Below are 25461 nucleotides of genomic sequence, written 5' to 3' on the forward strand. Positions count from 1 at the left end.
TGTTGTCCAAAGTGTGCATAACCTAAGTGTACATACCAAGTAAGTAATTCAGTGCTATCTTTGGTGGCGCATAGTAACCATTTATCTGTTTTTTTGTTCTTATGAAACAAAATTCCTTCACATATCTTCTAATTTTCATCCTGATCTGAGTTGCTTTGTTGTACACTTTTAATGTGTGTATTTAAACTACTATTTTGCTGCTGTAGAGTTGTTAACATATGACTGAGTGTTTGAATATCTTTTTTATATTTATCAGTTTTCAAGAAATATGTAGCAAATGTTCCTCTGCCCTTTACATCCTGGTTTGATTGTAAGTCAACAGATGGTCTTGATAAGGCACCTAGTACAAAATTGTCTTTTCCTTTCTTGTGCTTAATGGAAATTTTAAATTCCTTCAGAAACAGAGACCATCTAGTGAGTTTACTGTGTAAAAGTCTGCAGTTTAGTAGGAAGATTATTGCATTATGGTCTTTATGCATTACTGTTTCATTTCCTGTCAATGAGTATTTAAACTTGTGAAAACCCACGCTACAGGTAATGTCTTTTTTCATTGATAGTATAATTACTTAATTTCCTGTGCTCTACTGTGTACTGCATGTGTTCCTGAAATATGCAGCATCCCAGACCATAGTTGGATGCATCTGCTGATAGTTGGAATGGTAATGTGAAGTGTGAGTGAAGTAGTATAGGTGAATTTATTAAGTTTTCCTTATAGTGTTAAACTGCTCTGTACAATGTTCATCCCAACTCTAGGATGTGTTTGCTATTAATAATTTTAATAAGTGTGGTGCATTCAATACTGCACGTGGAAAATTTTTTCTATAAAATTCTACCATTCCTAAATTAGACTTTAGTTGCCTTCTGTTTGAAGGTTCTGGGCAGAGTTCAGTAGCATCTAGTGTATGTGGACCCAGTTTTATTCCTTTCATACTCACTGTGTGTTCCAAAAACTTCATCTCATTCCTAACAAATTGTGATTTTCATAGTTTAATTGTAATTCCTTGTGATATCAGTCTATTTAGAAATTCGTGTAGCATTTGTAAGTGTTGGTTTCATTTAGTAGATATAACTACAATGCCATCAGTGTAAATTAAAATCTTATCTCTTAAGTCATTGGCTTTGCCTAGGGTCTTGTAAACACGAAAACTGAAATGTTTAATCCAAAAGCTAAAACCTGATATTGGTATGATCGTCCTTAAAATAGAAAAACTGTTTACTTTCTAGTCTTTATGAAGTTGTATTTGCAAATATCCATCACTGATATCCATTGTGCTGATGTATCTTGCCCCTGTAAATTTGGTTAACATTTCTTCTATTGTAGGTGGTTTCTCTCTTTCAGGTTCAATTATTTTATTAGCACATCTTGCATCTAATACTAGTCTCACAATTCCATCGGTTCATTGACTACAACTAAGGGGTTGTTACAGCAACTTTCAGAAGATTCAATGATTAATCATCCTGTCACTTTCCTTTTGCACTTGCATTTTCATAGGAACATGTATGGAATATGGTCTTGTATAGAATGGATTGTGTGGCTTAATTTTTAGAGTAGAAACAAAGTGTTTTATAAGTCGTGGGCTCAATGAAAAACATGTATGTGACTTCTTAATAAAGATGCCATCTTCTTTTTCTTGTTTGTTTTGAGATTTTCTGATCTACTCATCTTGTTAACTGTATCCACTTGATTTACCAGTAGGTTGTAATCATGTAATTTTTTGTCATCATCATTGACTAGGTTAGCTACTGATGTAAGATTCACCTCTCGAATAGTCACTGGATCAAATTTTAATGTGACTGTATTTCTGTCTTGTCCATAAGGAAATCATACTGAGCTCATTTGAAAAATCTAATGTAACCGTGTGCAAGCTAGTCTATTCTGAGAATAGTTGGTATATTTAATCCTGCACCTAGAAACATTGGGTACTCGTGTATATCCACTCAATCCAAATGTATTCAAGAATTCTTCATGAATTGATTTGCTTATGATTAATGTTATCCCTGTGATTTTAACTCCTGTTACAAGTACTCTTGGAAACATATGTAACATATAGCATTGTTTTAAAGACCCATAGTCTACTACACTAATATTGCTACCAGAATCATGAGGTATTCTTATTGGTGCATGCCTGACTATTCCATTAAGTTTTGGTTGAAAATATTACTTAACAGGTTGTGTTCTTTTTTCTAAGAGGTCGTCTATTAATGTATTTTCAGTGTAATATCTTATTAAACTAGCAATATTATTGTTAAATATTGAACGTTGGTGTTCTGTATCATTGTTACCATTTCCTTGCCTATATCCTGTTCTGTTATCATCTTGACAACTGGACCTTCTGTACAGAATACTCACATTATTTTCTCTTGTTCCCCATTGTCCTCTACTGTAACACCCATTTGTCATGTTGTGTTAGTGAGTGTTGTTGCTGTTGTTATTTGATTGCCATCTCTCTGATTGTATCTCAATGGTCTCTCTCTGTTCTAAATATTCTAGTAAATTATCAACATTACTCAAATCTTTGTCCAAAAGTTTGTCTCTTACTCTCCATGGGAGGAAGCTGAAAACTACATTTAACAAAATTTTCTCTCATGTACGATCATCTAAGAACTTAGCCTCATTAAAGTGCCACTCAACAAAATTCCTGTATACTTTCCAAGAGTTATTATTGTATGGTTTTAAACACAACAGTTCACAGCCATAACTTTTTCATTCCCGATGTCTCCAGTACTTTGATTTGAAGGCAATTTCAGATCTTGGTAAGTTCTAAAGTTTTCCAATAGTAGCGTTCCCCATTGCGGACCAACACCCATCATATGGCTTATGACAAATCTTATTTGATTATAATCTATCCATGTTTCTGGTTTTTTGGTAACATACCTTTAAATGATTTCAAAAATAAAATGGGGTGTATCTTTCCTGATGGCGTGAATTTCAGAAACTTGTGATTTAGTCCTTTACTTAATAAAGTACTGAAATTATCACAACTGTTACTTACTAACTTACTCGTCATTATCAGATCGACAACCTCTATTGTTAGTTCTTGTCTTTTATTATTAATCTGTAGTACATTGTTAGTAGTAACTAAGAATTGGTCATTATTATTAACTGTTGACAGTCTGTCACTTATGACTGTGGTTATGGAAGGTATGGATTTATTCTAAAAAAAAAAAAAAAAAAAAAAGGTTCCATAGGTTTACTGTTTGTGTCCTTAAGTCTGGTTGTTTTTTTGTTCAACTTCTAGCTTTTGTAATGTTGGTTCTGATTCCTTAATGATAGATGATACCGTATTACATTAATATTCTTGTTTGTAGTCTTCTGTAAGATGTCTTTAGTGTGCAGTAAATCTCCCTCTAAAATTTGAATTCTTTGTATTAAACTACCTAGGTAAGATTTTAGTTTATGTACATGTTCCAGTTTGCCCTCTACTTTGTCCTCCACGATACCCAGCTGTTCGTCCAGTTCAGCAAGTTGATTGAATCTTAAGTCTAATCATTTTTCCAACCTGCCCATTCTGCCATTAAGTTGAGAAGCATAGTTTCTTATCGATGCTATCTACTCTGTTCTCGATTTTTGTAAATTATTGTCTATTTCTGTAAATCTGTTATTCATTAAGGCAAATTGCTCTAATACTAATTGATTAAACCCTTCCATGGTGAGATTGTTCTCTATTAAAGCTGTGTCAAGCTATTTGTTTATAGCTATATGTCTAGAATCCAGAAATGAGTATATATGTTGGTTGCGGCTACACTTCACCTACTGTTCAGACTATAGTTCTTACATTCCTGTTTAAAAATTTCTATGTTGTATTTTACACAAACACCTTTCCAGTCAAAACAATTACTGCAAAAAAAAAAAAATCACTGCACTTTACACTCGTCAGACGCATTTTTGTCTTGTTGAATTTGTCGTCTGCTGCTGCCGCTGCCATCGCAAAGTGTGGAAATTGTTGTCAGGTGCTAAACTCTTAATTGTATCACAACAAATTGCTCATGTACTGTCCAAAATATTTGGTAGTGTTGAAATATTTATATTTGGACACTGTATTTGTGACCCATCTATATAATTCTCATTTCCTTTGTATGAATGTTTGATGTTTATTTGCTAAGCAACTCATTATTTAACACATAGCTAAGCTGTATTTCTTCAGTTATTCAGTTGATAAAGCCTTGTTACAACATTAAAACTGGTCAGCATATTTTTTTTTTTTTTTTTTAAGTATGGTAGTATCGCTTTTGTGACGTTCAAATCACAAAGCAACAAATTTGCATTTTAAAGTTGTGCAACTTTGGGTAGTATAGTTCCACTGCACTACTTGTAATTATACAGCATGAATTTTCTTCTTTTTTTATAATAATTAGTCCGTATTTGTTCTTGATATTCTTCGCTGTCTTATTAGCACTAGTTGACTGATTGAATCTTCTGGCTGCATTGTATTCACGTTGTTAAAAGGACAGGAATTCCAATACGACATTATTTTTGACAGTTTTTGTAGCATAGACTTTGTTCGTGTGGCAGTATTCTTCATTAAAATTCGCCACATGCAAGGGCCTTTGACTATCCTGCGTTTTCAGTGGAGCAAACATTGGCTGACTCCCGACAAAATCATTCTAAAAACGAAAGAAAGGTAATTGTCTCCTTGACAAAAAATACTCTAATTCTCAACTCAGTCTGCTTGTTTATTTATTTGAAGCTACACAACATGAATATAAAATCAACATATGTAAGAGAGAGTTTTTATCCTTACAACTGTTTCTTTGAACTATTCTCTAATTATATTGATAATCATTTCTGTCATACAAATTAGAACAGCAGCATATTGTTTAATTATTCCTGCTGTGTGGTATAGTCATTCAATTGATTCAGTATTAATTAGTTCTTAGAAGGTACAGGATACGTTTTCTGAATAGCCTTATACATTTCTGGAACTAGAAATGGTTTTTAATACTTCGAGTTGATTTAAATACCTAGTTACACCATAGTTCAAATTGCATGTTAAACTGTTTGGTTGGGTTAGATCTGAGAGAGTTGGAAGGTAACCTCCAATAAAACTATGGATAAAGAAGCATTGCGGTGTGCAAGCTGCCTGAAATCAATGACTTTTTACTATTTCTTATTATTCAGACACTGTAGTGTATATCTCTGGTAACATTTCAGAACATTGTGACAAGTGCATTTTTGCATGTATTTCACTGGATATCAATCATTTTTCTTTATTCTATAAAATTCATCAGCCTTACAGCTATGTTTTTATATAAAGATTAAATGAAATAGGGTAGCTCAAAAACTCATTGTTCAATGCAATGCAAATATGATAGGAAATGCTAGTTTTTCAAGAAAATTCTTTCTCCGTCAGGCAAAGACACTTGAAAAAATAAATAGAAATTCAACCAGAATGCATGTGAAGAGAGAGGAAGACAACAGGACAAAAGGAGAGTGCCTGGGCCAGATCTTTGATACTTGTGTCCCTTGAACCCAGTCGTAGGTTCTACCTAAACCATATCCTGTCATCTACATGCTTCCAGAGAAGCTCAATCAAGACCATTCTCTTTATGTTTTAGTTGCTAGCTTAGAGTGCACACTAAACGTGAGTTTGTGGTTCTGGTGTAATGTATTTTGCTGTTGCATGGTAGGTATACATCTGAGTCATGTGTAGCAGTATTTATAAGAGATACAAACAGTGGGAAGAGAAACACTCACCCAACTACCTGCCTTGTCACATTTTTCCCATACTCTGTGGATCACACTCGTCACCTGTAATCTGTAACTGAGTTGTTCTTTATTCTTGAATTCTCATTGCATTAGAAGCATATGTCTTATTCATATAATTGTGTTCTTTGCAAGTCAGTTTTTTATTCTTTATTTTCACTTTCATATTTTTATTTTTTGCTGTGAAAATGTAGTAGTATAACCTTATGGTTTCTTCAGTTTCTGGTAGTATACTAAACAGTTGAAATGATTTCAGAGCCGATTCCACTCCTCCAAGTTTAATGATGAGTGAGTTCAGCTGTGGCTCACCCAAGAAATTAGCAGGTCTATTGGATTCGCAAATGGCTACCTCAAGAGGAGAATTAATGAGGCTTGAAGAAATAAAGAAATTGCAGGTTTGATATTCTATATTGGTAAATCATGTGTTACTATGTTTCATTTTTTATGAAGTTGCTCGTAAAATGAGTTGTTTGTTGAAAATGTGTCCACCAAATAATCATGGAAGAAGGCATGTATTATTCATGTTACATACAATTATGAAATGAAGATTTTCTTCTAAATAATGTATGTAGACATAACATCATGCTATAAGGTATCTAAACAAGCAAAAATATTTCAATTTACAAACCATACCCTTCTTTCTTCCCAAGACTAGTAAAAATAGAATCTGAAAATTACTGAACTTATTTGCCTGAGAAATAGTAAACATTGTCTTCCAGTGTAATCACTCATTTATAGGTTCACACTATAATTTTAAAAATATTCATTTCATCTTCTAGCTCATGATGCTTGTTATTGGTTTTACAGCAACTGTTGATTGTTACAGTGTATTGATTTTTCCACACAAAGTAGGCTCCAGTTGATAGGAAAATACGTTGTAATTATTAAATTAATAGTATTTAAAATTTCCCTCATTGCCACCTGTTGTTTCCCCATTACAAGTGACTCTATGGTTGGGACATCAGCAACTGGGGTAGTACCTTTTGTATAAAGAACTCTGAAAACAGCTATATCTAGAACCAGTTTTATTTCTTGTTGTTTAGATATACACCTGATGATGTGGCTGTAAGCCACAAAACCAGTAGTGTGTTAATAAAATTGGTTCAACATACTGTTGCTTGCGGAGTTCTTGCTATAAAGTATTATCCCTATATTGCCAACACAAACTGATAAAAAAAAATTTGCACCACTTCCATACCTTTGAGTGCGTGTGGGCTGAAATTCAAGGCAAGTAGGGAATGATAGAATAAGCCTTATGAATTGAATGATTTACTTGAGGGTGGGGGGTGGGACGATTGTGGACTTAGCTCAAAGTTGCCTGCACCAGGATTGAGTTTTTGTGCGTTACTATCCCTGTCATTCTAGTAAAACCAGCTAATACTCTTAAAGAGCAGTAGGAGACCTTTACTAGTTCTTTATTAGGCACAATTTCATCAGGGCTTGATGACCCAAATATTCCGTATCTTTTGGTCTCCAGTGCTTTGAATTGGAAGATTAAATGTTATGTGGTTTGGGCCTGCTCACCACGTAGTCTACACTTACTTCTCTATACCCATCATGTGCAGGTGTTTCCTGAAGTTTATGTGGCCAGTCATTAAACCTACCATAATTTTAATCTTTCTCCTGTTCAAGCTCAGGATTGTACTTCTCTTAAAACACAGCTTTGGCACCATTAGCTTGCCTTGTTTTTGGATTTGAATCTTTGTCCAATGTTCTGCTTGTTACCTCCTAAACCAAACGCATTGTAGAGGCCCCAATGGTTTGGTGATTCTGTGGAAGTCTAGCAGCAAAGCATTGCAGGTGTTAGAGGTAGCTGATGGGCACAGACTGAGCAGGGTAGCGCAGTGATTAGCACACTGGACTTGAATTCAGGAGAATGATGGTTTGAACCAACGTTCAGCCATTCTGATTTAGATTTTCCATGATTACCTTGAATCGCTTAAGGCGAATCCAATCTTGTGCTCCTCTCTAATGGCCTTGTCAACAGGCAGGCACAATATTTCAGCTTACTACTTTCAGCAACAAAGCTCTTTATTCATTCAGAGATGGGACAGGCTTGGCACTGAATTCCTGGGGTCATAGTGGAAAGGCACTGCCTCGGCAGGCCAACCCAGGTAATTGTTACACCTTGAGCCCATGGAATAATTGTCCCTTTTGTGGCCCAAAGCAGTACAAAATCATGAGAACTGAGCTGTTGACTTGTATATAAACACACCAATTTCAGGTAAGGTATGAACAGTCCAACAGTGCCTGTAGGGATGAGGAGGTTACACTGGATGACAGGCAGATGAGGCTCAGCCAGCAGCTGCCATATTTTGGGCCTTTGTCATCTCTTGTACTGATTCCTCTCCTGAGACTTAGTACTGTACCACTGAGGGGCCCCTCTTCCTGGCCCACTGCAGGAGCAATATCCAGTGGTCAGTGGGCCAACTCTACATGCTGCCACCACCCACCTGTCTTCATTGGTGTGGGCACTGTGGTGCCTCATATCATCTCTCCATGAAGATGGCTTTCCCTGCCAGCATTCTGTCCAACTGCAGCACGGCTGATGCTGCCAGTTTGCTGCATGATCTGTCATAATGGCTCACATGTTGCTAAGCTGAACATAGGTGTCAGCAATCATGGGTGCATGTCACTGTCACAGACCAACCGCCCTGGTGTACTTCATTAGGTGCCAGAAGTGCTAATTTCATCTCCAGTGGTTATCAGATGATCTGACATTCACACAGGAAAGCATCACAACTGCAGCAAACAGTACCATCACAGTGAGGCGACTGAGAAAACTGTTGTTCTGCTTGCTGATGTGGAAGAGATGCGCTCTAAAAGAGAAGTACATTGTAATTTCAGAGTTACATTGTGCAGCTGATGTATCGTGTTTTGCCGTGTGTGGAATCTGTGTCAGTAGTGTGTTGGACGTGCCACCATTATGGACATGCAACCAGAAGTGTACAGAATCTAGGTGTTTGATGACAAAGCATAAATGGTCTATAATTCTTAGTGTGTGAGTAGCTGTGGACGTGGAAAGCATCTATTTTGTTGTGAATAATAGTTAAAGACTTCATGGTAGCAGAGCCAGAGACACACGGCATGTTCAAACCCGAGGCAGTACAAGTGTTACTAGATAAAATAGAGTTTTTAGTGGCTGAGAAGTTGGAGTTGGAGGACAAGTTCTAGATAGGGATGAATAGTTAGCATCTGTGCGGCTGTCTTTACCTGAAGTGGTTAGACATATGAATTAGGGGAGAATGAAAAAATGAATAACGTAATATTACAGGAAGCCTAGATAGAGCATGTGATGCATTCCAGAGGGATCTGTCATATGACATATCATAATGAGTGTGGACAGGTACTCCAGAAGGTCCTAAATTCTGCTGTTAGATTAGCAACTGAATTCTAGAAAACTGACATAGCAGCTAGCGTACATAATAAACATGGGATATTCTCCAATAATGTGAAATACTATAATTGGTATCAAACAGGACACATTCAGAGGCAGTGTTGGTAGCCTCAGTGGGATAGGAAGGATGATTATCAGCAGCAAAGTAATGGAAACAGCAAAGGACAAAGGACAAACAAGGAGGTAATACACAAGTGTTAAAACAGGGTGTATACGTGCACAAGGAAAAAAAATCCCATATTTTTCCTGGATGTCCCGGTCAAAAATACACATTTTCCATGTTAAGTGACAGAATACTTTCTCTTGGAACCATAAAACTTATCAACCCCTTGAATGGTTAAGGTTTTATACACTGGCATAGAATTCCTGGCACTTCAGAAAACAACCCCCTCCCCCATCCTACCCTCCCCCCCCCTCCCCCACCGCCACCACTACCACCACCACCACCACCACCACTACCACCACCACTACCACCACCACCCACGAGGTGCCTGTGTGTGCACTTGTTTGTTGTTGGAAATGGTGCATTTGCTTTGCAAAATAAGTTTATTTTGGCTTTCTTTCCCTCGTTTATGTTTTATTGCTGCAGTGTTATTCTGCAGTAGAGGGCTAAAGTAAAATTCTTTGTTACAGTGTCAGTTCCTACCAGTCAGAACTACAAAAATTTAACTGAAAACTAAAACAATGAAAAATTTCCAGAGTTCTAAAACATTCCTGGGTTTTTCCCTGTTTTCTCCCAGATGAAAAAATTCCTGGGATTTTCCCAGATTTGCCAGTTGTCCTGAGTTATATACACCCCGTAAAAACACCAAAGCAAACCCCAAGTCCACTCAGTGGTGTTCCTGTAAAATAGACGCAGCGAGTATCTGTGCAGAAGTTTAGTGTGCTGTAATAGTGGGTGTGAAGAGCATTAAATTTAAAGTTCTGTTGAACACATGAGTGCATGTGTTCAGTAGTGAATATGTATCTTGTGGGTTGAAAATAATTGAATCCACCATGCTATAAGTTGTGTGGGGTAGAAGATTCTGCTGGGAAATCAATTGGATTGTTCGAATTAAGTTTTCGAGTTTATGTTGTTCAATTTTAACAATGTGTGGAAGTGGTGCATCATGCAAGTGATGATTATTGGATGATCTTAGGGTTACACTTTTTGAATGAGCACCATGCCAAAATTGAGCTGTCTTTAAGGATCACACCATCTGAACTGCATACGAGACCACTAAAGCTTGTTTGCATAACATTCTGCCTGATGGATCAGAAAGTCAGTTTGGGTGAGTGTGGAGCCAGACTTACTAGTTGATATGTTGTGTGTGGTACAACCACTGAAAGTGAGTGATGTATTGAATACTTTGCAGTGTCTTGCTAGAAGGAGCGTTGTACATATACAAGAGGGAGATGGCTGGAGACTGGTACCAATGAATCTGAATAATTTTAACAGCGAGGAAATAAAATTAATGAAGGGAATGATTACACAAGAGGGAGATGGTGGGAGAATGGTACCCATGAATCTGTATAATTTTAACACCGAGGTGATAAAGTTAATGAGGGGAATTATTATAGCAATTTGGACATCAAGAATTGCTTCTGGCAACACCTGTGAAGCGACATTGAATACTGATGGGAAATGAAGCACCAGTGTACCGTAAATCATATTGGTTGTCCCATTATTTGCAGCTGATTATGGAAGAATTTATTGACCAGGAGTTAGCCAATGCAGCCTATGGGATAATAGAAGAAAGCATTAGTCTAGCATGTGGTGCTGTTGTTGTGGTTGTGTTGAAGAAATCAATAGATGATTCCAAGAAATATAGGTTTTGCTGTGAACATAGGAATCTTAACAGTAAAATGGTGACAGACGCATACCCCGTTCCGAACAATTTTGGACAGTGTTTATATTTTTCCACTATGGGCTTGGGAAGCGAATACCATCACATAGATGTAACTCTGGAGAACCAAACAGAGACAGCATTATTGGTCCCCTGAGGTCATTATCAGTGTAGAAGGATGCCATTTTGATTAAAGAATGTTCCAGCTACATTTCAGTGTTTACTAGATGGGGTCTGAGGGGATTAAGACCTATCTGGATCATGTAATTGTGTTTTCAGAATGTATGGATGAACATAGACAGCAATTAAGAGACATTTTTCAAAGATTGCGGGCAGCATGTTTGTCTTTGAGCCTGGAGAAGTGTAATTTTTTTAGGCATGTAATCGGCAAGGAAGGATTCATGACAGACCCAAGACTGGTACACATCTTTTCAATTCCTGAGTCGTGTAAAGAGTTGCATTCATTTCTAGGACTCGCAAATTTTGTGGGAAATTTGAGAAGCACTTCATAGATATAACAGTTAGACAGTCGTTTTTCTCTCGCTCTATCTGCAAGTGGAATAGGAAAGGAATCAACTAGTAGTGGTACTGGGTACTCCACGCCATGCACCATATGGTGTCTTTTTGGAGTATGTAGAAGTAGATAATGTGACCACTGACACAGTTGTTAAGGAAAGGGGTAAAATTTGACTGGTCGGAGAAGTGTTAAATTGCTTTTGAGTTGTTGAGGAGGGCACTAACATCAAGCCCTGTTTTAGTAGTCCCAGACTTTGAGAAAGAATTTGTGTTATCAAATGACACATCCAATTAGGTGTGTATTGAGCCAAGAGATCAGTGTTAAGAAACATCCAATAGCATGCACTTTAGGTCTACTCAACAAAGCAGAAAAGAGCTATTCCGGAAAAAACAATTGCTTAGTCTGAAATACAGATATATATACTTCCAGAATTACTTATATGGGAAAAAATTTAAAGTAGTTACAGATCATGCTGCCCTCAAATGTTTTTTAAGCTTGAAGGACCCACCAGTAGGTTAACAAGGTGGGCATTGCATCTCATTCTGTTTGATTATGGAGTGGTACATAGTCCAGGTAAGAAACATATGAATGCAGATGGGTTGCACAAGAAAATGACTATAATGCAAACATGGGGGCTTGGCCTTGCAGAATAGCAAGCAGCACAAAATGCTGTCACTAACTGCAAGCTATACGAGGTGTGATCAAAAAGAGATGGGAATTTTTTAATTTCATGGGTTGTATACATTCAATTTTCAGTTTTTTTTATCTTGGCGATATGCATGTTTTGGGTCTATGTTTGCAATTTCATCTGTTTTGGATATTTAGTTTATTGTTGGCAGTCAAAAAGGTTATTCATGTTTTCAAGTGCTTGGCGAATATTTACTCTTGAAAAAGATAGATCAAAGAATTTGCATTAAATTTCGCTTTTAAAATGGAATAAAGTACAGCAGTGCATTCAAAATCTTGACTGTGGCTTTTGATGAATCTAGTATAAGCAAGATAAGAGTGTACAAATGGTATGTGTGGTATAAATGTTTCAAAGAGGCTTGAGAATACATTGAAGATGACAATCACCCTGAATGCCCTAGCACATCAATTAGTGACAGTACTGTGGAAGAAGTAGAGAAAATGATTCTGAAAAATTGCCAAACACCATCAGAGAGATTGTTGTTGATCCTTGGGCTCATGCTGAGCAATGTTTTTGGATGTTTTGGGTTTGAAATGTGTAGCAGCAAAGTTTGTTGAGTTTTGACAAAAAACGAATCCATGTAGACTTTGCTGAGAAATTGTTGAATGAAGTCGACAATGCCCTAGAACTTCTAAAGAAATTTATAACAAGTGATGAAGCATGAGTATGTGGATATGGTGTAAAAGGAAGGCCCAGCTGTCGAAACTGAAACTGCCTGAAAAGCCAAGATCGAAAAAAATTTGACAAGTTTGATCACATGTTAAGGTTCTTCTCACTGTTTTCTTTGATTACAATGGGATAGTGCAATAAGGAATATTACCTGTAAGTTATGCGCCATTTGCATGGAGTAGTCTGAAAAAAACGAGCAGAATTGTGGCAAAACTACACACAGAAATTGCATCACAGTAATGCTCCTGGTCACACCTTAATGCTTGTTCATGATTTTTTTGGTAAAAAACAAAACCGTTTTGTTGCTTCAACCATTGTGTTTTCTCCAGGTGTGCCCCCCTATGACTTCCTTCTATTCCTGAGGCTGAAGAGAATTGTGAAAGGATGTCGTCTTGCCACCATTGATGAGATAAAAACAAAATAACTGAAGGAGCTGAGTGCTATTATGATAAGCAAGTTGCAGATGTACTCCCAAGATTGGAAAAAGTGCTGGCACAAGTATATTGTATCTGAGGGAGATTACGTTAAAGAGGCAAAGTTGATGTAAATGAATAAAAAAAGATTCTTTAAGAAAAACAAAAATTCTCATTCCTTTTTGATCACACCTTATTTAGGACACAGCCACAGTTCAGCATGAGTGATGATCTGTTGTGTAAGATAACAAGGTTGCGGGTCACACATGATAGTGCTGGCCGAACTCAAAGGGAAAGTATTAAAGGAAGCTCACAATCATGTATTATACAGACATTGAGGTTGTAGGGCAATCTAAGGATAGCGGAGAGGTATTTTTGTAGAAGAAGAAAGGTAGATGGAGACCAATGTGTTAGGAATTGAGCGCAATGTGTGCAGAGAGCAGGTAAAAGTTGTAAACAAGTGTTATTGCAGAGATTACCATAGGCTATGAAACCATTCGCAGTGATTGGAATGAACATGTTGTGTCCACTTAACTGGACTCCTGCAGGGAACATGCAGGGAACAGTTTTGTATTGACAATAATATTGTATCATTTTTCTATATATGTGGTAATAATCAAAATCCCTAATCAGCAGGCAGCACAGTACTGAGATGATGTTGAGTCACTATATGGATTTGCACCATACTGACTGTGACATGTATCTTTCATTTGCAGTAGCAGCTTACAGTTGAAAGGTTCACACCAGTAAAGAGCTATCTGCATACAAAGTGATATATCTGATGAAAATGCTTTTACCATTTGATATAATTAAAACAAGGAGTGGTAGAGACAAAGAATCAATGCATAATTTCGTGAGAACATTGAGAGATGTGTGGAGATAAGTGCAGAGGCAAATAAAAAGGCTTTGAAGTAACAGAAAGCAGCAGTGGGACATGGGTGAAGGTTATCACATTAAAGGGTAGGGCAGTGGGTAACATTGTGTAGCTCATACACACTGAAGGGTAAGATGAAAAAGTATGTCATAAGATACCAAGAACCATATTAGGTGACAGAGACCATGTCTCCAGTTACTGTGAAGCTACAGTTTGCCTACTGAAACAACAATAGTACATGTTGGATGCCTACAACCACTCCTTGGTAAGCAGATAAAGAAGAAGAAACAATGGAGTGTATGCAGGGATATTGAACATCCAATGCGGGAGTTATCGTATGCATGGAGGTCAAGAAAATTGTGAAGAAAATGGTGAGGAATATTCAGTGTATTTTCAGTTCTAATAATGTGATCATGGGAGTAGAGAATTTAAAGTTTTGTAAAGAGTTATGAGGAGCAATGTTTTGGTGTTATGTAGCAAGTAAGTTTTGTGTTTAGTAATATTGAAGTGTTTAGGTTAGGATTCACATTTTGCATTTATGTGTGTCTAGTATAAATCAATGACAGTGGGCATTTTGTTAAGGTGGAGGGAGGGTGACTGTAGTCCCTGTCGTCTGGTTGCTGTGTACCAGGGTTAATAATGAAGGGGATGGCAGTACTTGTCTCTTTACCTGAGGGAGGGGGGGGGGGGGGGGTTAGGTGTGGTCACTTCAGGGTCATAGCTTGGAAGGCACAATACTATTTACTGGACAGTAAGGTGTAGTAATTAACAACCTTAACAACCATCAGTGGGCACTTAGACTAATTTTTACTACATGATAACTGAGAAACAGAGTAAGAAGGCTGGAGGATGTGTTTTCTGGACAAAGGCGAGAAGCCAAGAGCAATGGAGTACACAGAGAAGTGTTGGCAGAATTCAGTAAACTATATGGGTCTTATGAACAATTGAGGGAGTAAGTACAGGAACTGATAGATGGAGTGCCACGAACTATATGACAAATCTAGAAATGATGGTTAGATGTTATGGCAAGAATACTGAAGGTTGTTTTTCAGAACTGTGAATGAGCAAGACATCAGGGGGCCGTACGGCACCACATAAAGAGTGAAGGAAGTAGCAGGAAATAGTAAGTCAATTATTGAATGGCTTGCCATGCAGATAGTAAGTTTAGAGCACGAAGTACTTAAAAATACATGCATGTTACAGAAATTGATGGGAGAGTTAATGGAATATGCAAAAGCATCACACAATAGTTTGAATTGGGTTTCAGGAACCATGCAAACCTAAATGGATTTGTTAGGCACAAAGTTGCCATAGCATCCACATTGCAATCACTATCAGATAGCATTTTGAATGTTTGGGCAGTAATGACAGCTGTGAAACTTCATGTTTGCAAGAGGGAAATGGTTATGGTCTGTCCAACTAGGGTAACCCTTACCAATAAAAGTACATGTGAGGTAGAACTGTTCCTAGGGAAAGCAGATGGTCAAGGGGGTCGAAAGGGTGTTTTGTATCACAAACATTATTTCCAGCAGCCAGGATTGCACTGGATTTACTTGTTACGTAACTCTGTAGTAGTAGTGGTGAACTGATAGGAGTAGGGTAGATTCACAGGGGTGAAATTGTTGGAGTTAGTGATAGTGGAATGTTGATCAATGAAAAATGTGTGATGCAATGAGACTAACTTGCCATCTAACAGCCACAGTTTCAGGAACTTTCAAACTAAACATAACACAGCCTCAACTGTACTGGCCAGACAAGCCACTAGGGATGTTCCCAGTATATAACTTGCCCTACATCAATATCACCTTGAAACCAGACCTAATCGTAGCCACACAACAAGAAGGGCATGTTTTGGTAGGACAGATGTTACTACACATTCAGCAATATTGAAGGAGGGACAAAATCAGTTGATAGTGTTTTTTGATTTCACGTTGCTGCTGTCTAGTGCTGCCACAGTAGCTCTTAGGCAGAAAGCTGCCCTACTCCCTGACCTCCTGATGGTACTGGATAACCAGTCAAGCTTAGTGCTCAGAGAATAATAGTAGGAGAAAATAAGTGTTGAATGAGTGACTCTGTAATTCTGTGAAAATAAGAAGTGTGTTTCCTAGTATACAAGAAATTAGTAGATTCATATCATAAACTGGTAAAAGATCATCGTGGATACTGTAATAAGAAAGGAGAAGTTAGCAGTATTATGTTAGTTTATAAGTGGCAAATTAGAAATAAGAGTTAATTGGAAATGCAAGTAGTATGAGGAATATGTTCTCTAGTGTGTAAGTTGTTGAGAAACATGAAGAATCAGGGTATAAGCACACTACAGAAATATGGGAGATGTTAAATGTCACATTGAGGGATTCCAAGAGGACAAGACTAGCATAGTGAAGCGATAACAGCAGTGATTGGTGGATAACAGCAGTGATTGCCTGCTGAGCTGATGTATCAGCCAGTGTGGAGGAATTGCCTGGAGGTCATGGCTAGCGAGAGATAGACATTTGTACTTGGTGTTATGCGTACTCAGGAGAGCTAATGAACTATTCAGTAGTTTGATGGAATTATAACTTTGTAGTTATGGAAGAGGAACTTAAAATCTAAGTATTCTAAAGAAATTGCAGCATCTTAATCTTGGTGTTTAAGTCACCTAGCACTACAAAGTAGAAGTTATTTGTAAGTATTGAATGTTGTTAGCCATATTTGTTATGCCTGATCCTGTGTAGAGACATGGGGACCAGGTCTTTGGAAGGAAGGAGATACTGTAGTGGCCCCAACAGTTTTTCGATGATTCTGTGTAGAGACGTGGGGACTAGGTCTTCGGAAGGAAGGGGATACTGTAGTGGCCCCAAAAGTTTTTCGATGATTCTTCTTTTTCAGAAGAGCCAGAAAAATTCTGTCTGGGGTGACTTGAGTGGCGGATATGTTCCCACTACCCAATGGATTTTCTTGAAGTCAACATTTTCTCTGGCAGATTCCCGATTCTCCCATTGGTTATCTATAAACCAGTACCTACAGGGACTGAATCTTGGCCTGTGTTATTTACCAGGGTGCAATGAGGGAAGTGAGTCTTGAGAAGTACATCTAGCATCTCATGTCCTATCCTTATATTGCCACTATCCTCCTTCCTTAGTGTACCATGCAGATCTGTAGATTTTCTTGTGAGGATTTTGTGAAGTCTGGCCCTATGAGCTGTACCTTCCACCTCCTCACAGAATACCTCCCAGGATGGTGGTTTTGCTAACTTAATATCAAGATTGTATTTAGCAAGTTGCTTCCAGTATTTTTCCTATTGTCCTTTCCTTCTTGCAGATTATTGGTCCATTGAGGTACATTCCTGCTTGTATGCTTCTTGGTGGTATGAAAGTTTTCTAAGTATGAGGTCATCATGGCAGAAGTCAACTGATCTTCCATTTCCCAAAAATCTAGATTTATTATCAGAATTTTAACGTTAGATAAATGTGAGTTTAGTTCTTTCCTATGTGATTCCCAGTCTATTTTTCTAGGATTCCAGTAGGCTATGGTCTGTTTAAAACCCATATCAACCAAGAACTTAATATACATGTGATTAGATAAGGTTGGCTACATCGCCACATGCCGTTGTTTGACATAACTACCCATTAGGGTGGACACAAACATTATGTCAATTACTTCTCCTCGTCTTCTATTGCTGCAGATAGGTTCCCTACCACCATTGAGGCCTCTAAATTACTCTAGTAGGTATTCCAATAGTTATTCACTTCTGCAGTTAGTGTCACTGCTTTATCATGCCAGGTTGTGGGCTTTGGTGTCATGAACAAGCTACAGATGCTCATTCAGCTGCAAGGATGTGTCTGCCTGTTTCCTCATTTCTTGGGAAGGAGGAGATTTGTTCTCAAAAGGAATGTAAACTGATGCCAGTACAAATTCTCTCATCCTTCCTTACATGCTGTTCATCCTGATGTTCACCAAGTCCCTAGAACCTGCCTTTGGCTTGAATGAAATTCCATACTTAACATAAATGCTTGTTCTGGATCTCAAGACTTTCCGATTCTGCACTCATACTTTCTCTAGCAGTGTCTTCAGACATACTTTCTCTACCAGAGTCTTCAGAGGAACATCGTTAATAAGTTTTGGGGCTTGGATTGAGATCTTCTTGGTCTTAAAGAGCACTACTGTTGCCTTGACTAGTGGCTTCACCTCTTCCCTTGGAGATATATATCACCATAATATTCCGGGATTGAAGAATAAAGTAGAGGAGCTCCTGGTTTGTTTAGATGACATTAAATCTGATAATGTAATAGATATACTATGCCTATCTGAGCATCACATTGTGTCTGATATGGAAAAGGTAAATATCAGTGATTATAAACTAGCTGCACATATGAGTAGAGAGAATAAGGTGGGTGGAGGAGTTGCCATATATGTCAAAAGTTATCACTGTGTAGAAAGCTTAGATACAAAAAAGTTTTGTCTAGAGCAACACATAGAAGCATGTGCCTGTCAGCTTAAACTGAAGGAGGGCTCTTTTATAATTGTAACAGTATATAGGTCCCCTTCAGGAAACTTTCATTTATTCCTGGAAAACTTGGGTGCCTTGTTGTGCTGTCTGTCAGACGGGGGAAAGCAAATTATTACTTGTGGGGATTTCGATGTTGATTCACTGAAAGAGTGTAATAGGAAGAATGATCTGGAAGTCTTGCTTGGTTCTTTCAATTTGACATCTGTCATTAATTTTCCTACTCAGGTAGTGAAGGACAGCAGCACATTGATAGATAACACTTTTATAGACCAAGATAGGTTTAAAAACATCAATTCTTGTCCTGTTGAGAATGGGCTTTCTGATCATGATGCTCAGCTAGTTACAGTATATGACATAGCTCCATTCAGTAATGCTCAATTAATGACTCAACAATTAGAAATTTCAGAGAAAATCTTCAGCAGTTAGACTGGGATGAGGTGTACAAGGAACCCGATGCTAATTGAAAATATAACTTATTTCATGATAGACTTGTAACAGAATTTGAAAACTGTTTCCCCAAGAAAGTAGTTAAATCTAATTATAAGAAACCACGCAAAAAACTTTGGCTTACTAAAGGAATAAAAATATCTTGTAACCACTAAAGGGAACTGTATCCAACAACAAGAAAGAGTAATGACCCAGAAACAGCCAAATATTATAAAAACTACTGTGCTACATTAAGAAAGGTTATTAAAAAGTCCAGAAGCATGTGCATCATGTCTGAGATTAATACCTCTGATAACAAAATCAAAATAATTTGGAGTATTATTACAAGGGAGGCAGGGCAACCAAAGAGTACAGGATGACAGCATCACCATCAAAGCGAATGGAAACGTGATAAAAACAAGCCAGAAGTCGAAAACATTTTGAATAATCATTTTTTAAATGTTGTAGAGAAAATAGGATCAAAGTGTTCATTAGAAGAAGCAAGGCAGTTAATGGAAGAGGCCTTACCCACACCATTTGATACAATTGAAGTTGCACCCACCTCTCCTTCTGAAATTGGGAAGATAATAAACTCTCTGAAGAATAAAAGCTCACATGGAATTGATGGCATTTCCAGCAGGATAATAAAAGCTTGTTCCCAAGAAATAAGTGGGATTCTTAGCCACATATGTAATAGCTCTCTGAAGCAGGGTATTTTCCCATATATACTGAAGTATGCCATTGTTAAACCACTGCATAAAAAAGGGGATACGTCTGATGTCAACAACTACCACCCAATCTCTCTTCTGACTGCCTTATCCAAAATTCTTGAAAAAGTAATGTATTGTAGAGCAGCTTCACACCTTTGCAAAAATAAAGTTTTAACAAAATGCCAGTTTGGTTTCCAGAAGGGTTTTTCAATGGAAAATGCTATACATACTTTCACTAATGAAATATTAAATGCTTTGAGTAACCAGAAGTCACCTGTTGGGATTTTAGTGATCTATCAAAGGCTTTTGATTGTGTAAATCATGGAATACTTCTAGATAAGCTCAAGTACTGTGGTATGAATGGGACAGTGTTCAAATGGTTTAAATCATACCTAAGTGGAAGAATGCAGAAACTTGAAATAAACAGTTCACATAATATGCAAAAAACTGGTGATTTCTCAAACTGGGGAACAATCAAGAACAGAGCGCCACAAGGTTCGGTCTTGGGTCCTCTGCTGTTCTTAATATATTTAATGACTTGCCATTCTGTATTCACGAAGAGGCAAAGCTGTCACTTTTTGCCGATGATAGAAGTATAGCTATCACACCCAACAGACAAGAATTAACTGGTGAAATTGTAAACGATGTTTTTCAGAAAATCATTAAGTGGTTCTCTGCAAATGGGCTCTCATTAAACTTTGACAAAATACAGTATATACAGTTCCACACAGTAAATGGAATGACACCATTAATAAATATAGACTTCAATCAGAAATCGGTAGCTAAGGTAGAATATTCAAAATTTCTAGGTGTATGCATTGATGAGGGGTTGAACTGGAAAAAACACACTGAGGATCTGCTGAAACGTTTGAGTTCAGCTACTTATGCTATTAGGGTCATTGCAAATTTTGGCGATAAACATCTGAGTAAATTAGCTTACCACGACTATTTTCATTCTCTGCTTTCCTATGGCATCATATTCTGGGGTAACTCATCATTGAGTAAAAGAGTGTTCATTGCACAGAAGTGTGTAATCAGAATAATTGCTGGAGCTCATCCAAGATCATCCTGCAGACACTTATTTAAAAAGCTAGAAATCTTCACTCTAGCCTCACAATATATATATTCACTTATGAAATTTGTTATTAACAATCCGAACAAATTCAAAAGTAATGGCAGTGTACATGGCTACAACACTATGAGAAAGGATGATCTTCACTACTCAAGGTCAAGGTCACTCACCTAATACCATCAAAAGTCTGACAGATAGCCATATAGCATTTAAAAGGAAATTAAAAGAATTTCTTAATGGCAACTCCTTCTACTCATTAGATGAATTTTTGGATGTAGTAAGTGGGTAATTTCCCAACCCCCACAAAAAAAATTGAGTGTCATGTAATATTTTGTGTAATGTAATATCTTGTATAGACACCTTTTATTAACCTGACACATTCCACATCATTATGAAGTGTCGTGTTCATGATCTACGGGAAAAGTACTAATCTAATCTAATCTAAAAGCCATCTCCTTAAGACACTCTGCTGTTCCCATTCCCTCACAGAGAAAGCACCTTTGTCCAAACAGACTTTCCTAAATGAGATTTTCACTCTGCAGTGGAGTGTGCGCTGATATGAAACTTCCTGTCAGATTAAAACTGTGTGCCCGACCGAGACTCGAACTCGGGACCTTTGCCTTTCGCGGGCAAGTACTCTACCAACTGAGCTACCGAAGCACGACTCACACCTGGTCCTCACAGCTTTACTTCTGCCAGTATCTCGTCTCCTACCTTCCAAACTTTACAGAAGCTCTCCTGCGAACCTTGCAGAACTAGCACTCCTGAAAGAAAGGATACTGCAGAGACATGACTTAGCCACAGCCTGGGGGATGTTTCCAGAATGAGATTTTCACTCTACAGCGGAGTGTGTGCTGATATGAAACTTCCTGGCAGATTAAAACTGTGTGCCCGACCGATACTTGAACTCGGGACCTTTGCCTTTTGCGGGCAAGTGCTCTACCACCTGAGCTACCGAAGCACGACTCACGCCCGGTCCTCACAGCTTTACTTTTGCCAATATCTCATCTCCTACCTTCCAAACTTTACAGAAGCTCTCCTGCGAACCTTGCAGAACTAGCACTCCTGAAAGAAAGGATACTGCGGAGACATGGCTTAGCCACAGCCTGGGGGATGTTTCCAGAATGAGATTTTCACTCTGCAGTGGAGTGTGCGCTGATATGAAACTTCCTAGGAAGGACTTTTGATAGAGTACATCATGACGTGCTCATATAAAAAATTCTGAAGAGCGGTACCACTGGAAAACTCATGCAATTGCTAGAAACATATTTAAAGATTAGACAGCAGTACACAGAGATTATATTCTCTGATGGAGAAAAACTGGAGAGGAGAAGGTCAAGCATTTGGTGTTCCTCAGGTCTTCATTTTAGGTCCAGTCCTATCCATATGCTATGTAAATGATTTCCCAAGTTTCTCCTAACAACAAGCAATTGATCATTATGTATGCAGATGATACATCTGGTGTCTGATATGCAGACAGTGAACCCAGCCCAGTTGGAGAGATGCATAACTTTATTGAAAAGGCAAGAGCTAACTTTGAAAGAGACAACCTAAAAATAGGAAAACTAATAATATTCATTTTAAACCAATTCGTCAAAACAGACAAAATGCTGTGGCTGATGAAATTCTACCAAAAATCTGTATAGATCCTAAATTCTTGGGTTTATGCATAGATGATCGACTTTCATGGAAGCAGCAAGCTGATTACATCTGTAAAAGAATAACATCCAGTCAGCATGTATTAAGAAGATTCTCACCATATCTTAATTCTGAAACCATGTTGTTGTTGTTGTGGTCTTCAGTCCTGAGACTGGTTTGATGCAGCTCTCCATGCTACTCTATCCTGTGCAAGCTTCTTCATCTCCCAGTATCTACTGCAACCTACATCCTTCTGAATCTGCTTAGTGTATTCATCTCTTGGTCTCCCTCTACGATTTTTACCCTCCACACTGCCCTCCAATGCTAAATTTGTGATCCCTTGATGCCTCAAAACATGTCCTACCAACCGATCCCTTCTTCTAGTCAAGTTGTGCCACAAACTTCTCTTCTCCCCAATCCTATTCAATACCTCCTCATTAGTTACGTGATCTACCCACCTTATCTTCAGCATTCTTCTGTAGCACCACATTTCGAAAGCTTCTATTCTCTTCTTGTCCAAACTAGTTATCGTCCATGTTTCACTTCCATACATGGCTACACTCCATACAAATACTTTCAGAAACGACTTCCTGACACTTAAATCTATACTCGATGTTAACAAATTCCTCTTCTTGAGAAACGCTTTCCTTGCCATTGCCAGTCTACATTTTATATCCTCTCTACTTCGACCATCATCGGTTATTTTACTCCCTAAATAGCAAAACTCCTTTACTACTTTAAGTGTCTCATTTCCTAATCTAATTCCCTCAGCATCACCCGACTTAATTTGACTACATTCCATTATCCTCGTTTTACTTTTGTTGATGTTCATCTTATATCCTCCTTTCAAGACACTGTCCATTCCGTTCAACTGCTCTTCCAAGTCCTTTGCTGTCTCTGACAGAATTACAATGTCATCGGCGAACCTCAACGTTTTTACTTCTTCTCCATGAATTTTAATACCTACTCCGAATTTTTCTTTTGTTTCCTTTACTGCTTGCTCAATATACAGATTGAATAACATCGGGGAGAGGCTACAACCCTGTCTTACTCCTTTCCCAACCACTGCTTCCCTTTCATGCCCCTCCACTCTTATAACTGCCATCTGGTTTCTGTACAAACTGTAAATAGCCTTTCGCTCCCTGTATTTTACCCCTGCCACCTTCAGAATTTGAAAGAGAGTATTCCAGTTAACATTGTCAAAAGCTTTCTCTAAGTCTACAAATGCTAGAAACGTAGGTTTGCCTTTTCTTAATCTTTCTTCCAAGATAAGTCGTAAGGTCAGTATTGCCTCACGTGTTCCAACATTTCTACGGAATCCAAACTGATCTTCCCCGAGGTCGGCTTCTACCAGTTTTTCCATTCGTCTGTAAAGAATTCGCGTTAGTATTTTGCAGCTGTGACTTATTAAACTGATAGTTCGGTAATTTTCACATCTGTCAACACCTGCTTTCTTTGGGATTGGAATTATTATATTCTTCTTGAAGTCTGAGGGTATTTCGCCTGTCTCATACATCGTGCTCACCAGATGGTAGAGTTTTGTCATGACTGGCTCTCCCGAGGCCATCAGTAGTTCAAATGGAATGTTGTCTACTCCCGGGGCCTTGTTTCGACTCAGGTCTTTCAGTGCTCTGTCAAACTCTTCACGCAGTATCTTATCTCCCATTTCGTCTTCATCTACATCCTCTTCCATTTCCATAATATTGTCCTCAAGTACATCGCCCTTGTATAAACCCTCTATATACTCCTTCCACCTTTCTGCCTTCCCTTCTTTGCTTAGAACTGGGTTGCCATCTGAGCTCTTGATATTCATACAAGTGGTTCTCTTCTCTCCAAAGGTCTCTTTAATTTTCCTGTAGGCAGTATCTATCTTACCCCTAGTGAGACAAGCCTCTACATCCTTACATTTGTCCTCTAGCCATCCCTGCTTAGCCATTTTGCACTTCCTGTCGATATCATTTTTGAGACGTCTGTATTCCTTTTTGCCTGCTTCATTTACTGCATTTTTGTATTTTCTCCTTTCATCAATTAAATTCAATATTTCTTCTGTTACCCAAGGATTTCTATTAGCCCTCGTCTTTTTACCTACTTGATCCTCTGCTGCCTTCACTACTTCATCTCTCAGAGCTACCCATTCTTCTTCTACTGTATTTCTTTCTCCCATTCCTGTCAATTGTTCCCTTATGCTCTCCCTGAAACTCTCTACAACCTCTGGTTCTTTCAGTTTATCCAGGTCCCATCTCCTTAAATTCCCACCTTTTTGCAGTTTCTTCAGTTTCAATCTGCAGTTCATAACCAATAGATTGTGGTCAGAATCCACATCTGCCCCAGGAAATGTCTTACAATTTAAAACCTGGTTCCTAAATCTCTGTCTTACCATTATATAATCTATCTGATACCTACTAGTATCTCCAGGATTCTTCCACGTATACAACCTTCTTTTATGATTCTTGAACCAAGTGTTGGCTATGATTAAGTTATGCTCTGTGCAAAATTCTACAAGGCGGCTTCCTCTTTCATTCCTTCCCCCCAATCCATATTCACCTACTATGTTTCCTTCTCTCCCTTTTCCTACTGACGAATTCCAGTCCCCCATGACTATTAAATTTTCGTCTCCTTTCACTACCTGAATAATTTCTTTTATCTCGTCATACATTTCATCTATTTTTTCATCATCTGCAGAGGTAGTTGGCATATAAACTTGTACTACTGTAGTAGGCATGGGCTTTGTGTCTATCTTGGCCACAATAATGCGTTCACTATGCTGTTTGTAGTAGCTAACCCGCACTCCTATTTTTTTATTCATTATTAAACCTACTCCTGCATTACCCCTATTTGATTTTGTATTTATAACCCTGTAATCACCTGACCAAAAGTCTTGTTCCTCCTGCCACCGAACTTCACTAATTCCCACTATATCTAACTTTAACCTATCCATTTCCCTTTTTAAATTTTCTAACCTACCTGCCCGATTAAGGGATCTGACATTCCACGCTCCGATCCGTAGAACGCCAGTCTGAAACCATAGGGACTGTATA

General features: G+C 38.1%; 1 protein-coding gene across 1 annotated transcript in view; it reads left to right on the forward strand.

The window, feature by feature from the left end:
- LOC126172641 (MAP7 domain-containing protein 1-like) overlaps positions 1-25461 on the forward strand; it is a 275245-nt gene that overhangs the window by 204709 nt on the left and 45075 nt on the right. Inside the window, exon 9 of the mRNA XM_049920898.1 lies at positions 5961-6099. Coding sequence (XP_049776855.1) covers positions 5961-6099 — 139 coding nt within the window. The remainder of the gene's footprint in view (positions 1-5960; positions 6100-25461) is intronic.

Source organism: Schistocerca cancellata, chromosome 1, assembly GCF_023864275.1.
Source record: "Schistocerca cancellata isolate TAMUIC-IGC-003103 chromosome 1, iqSchCanc2.1, whole genome shotgun sequence".
Classification (NCBI taxonomy): Eukaryota; Metazoa; Arthropoda; class Insecta; order Orthoptera; family Acrididae; genus Schistocerca; species Schistocerca cancellata.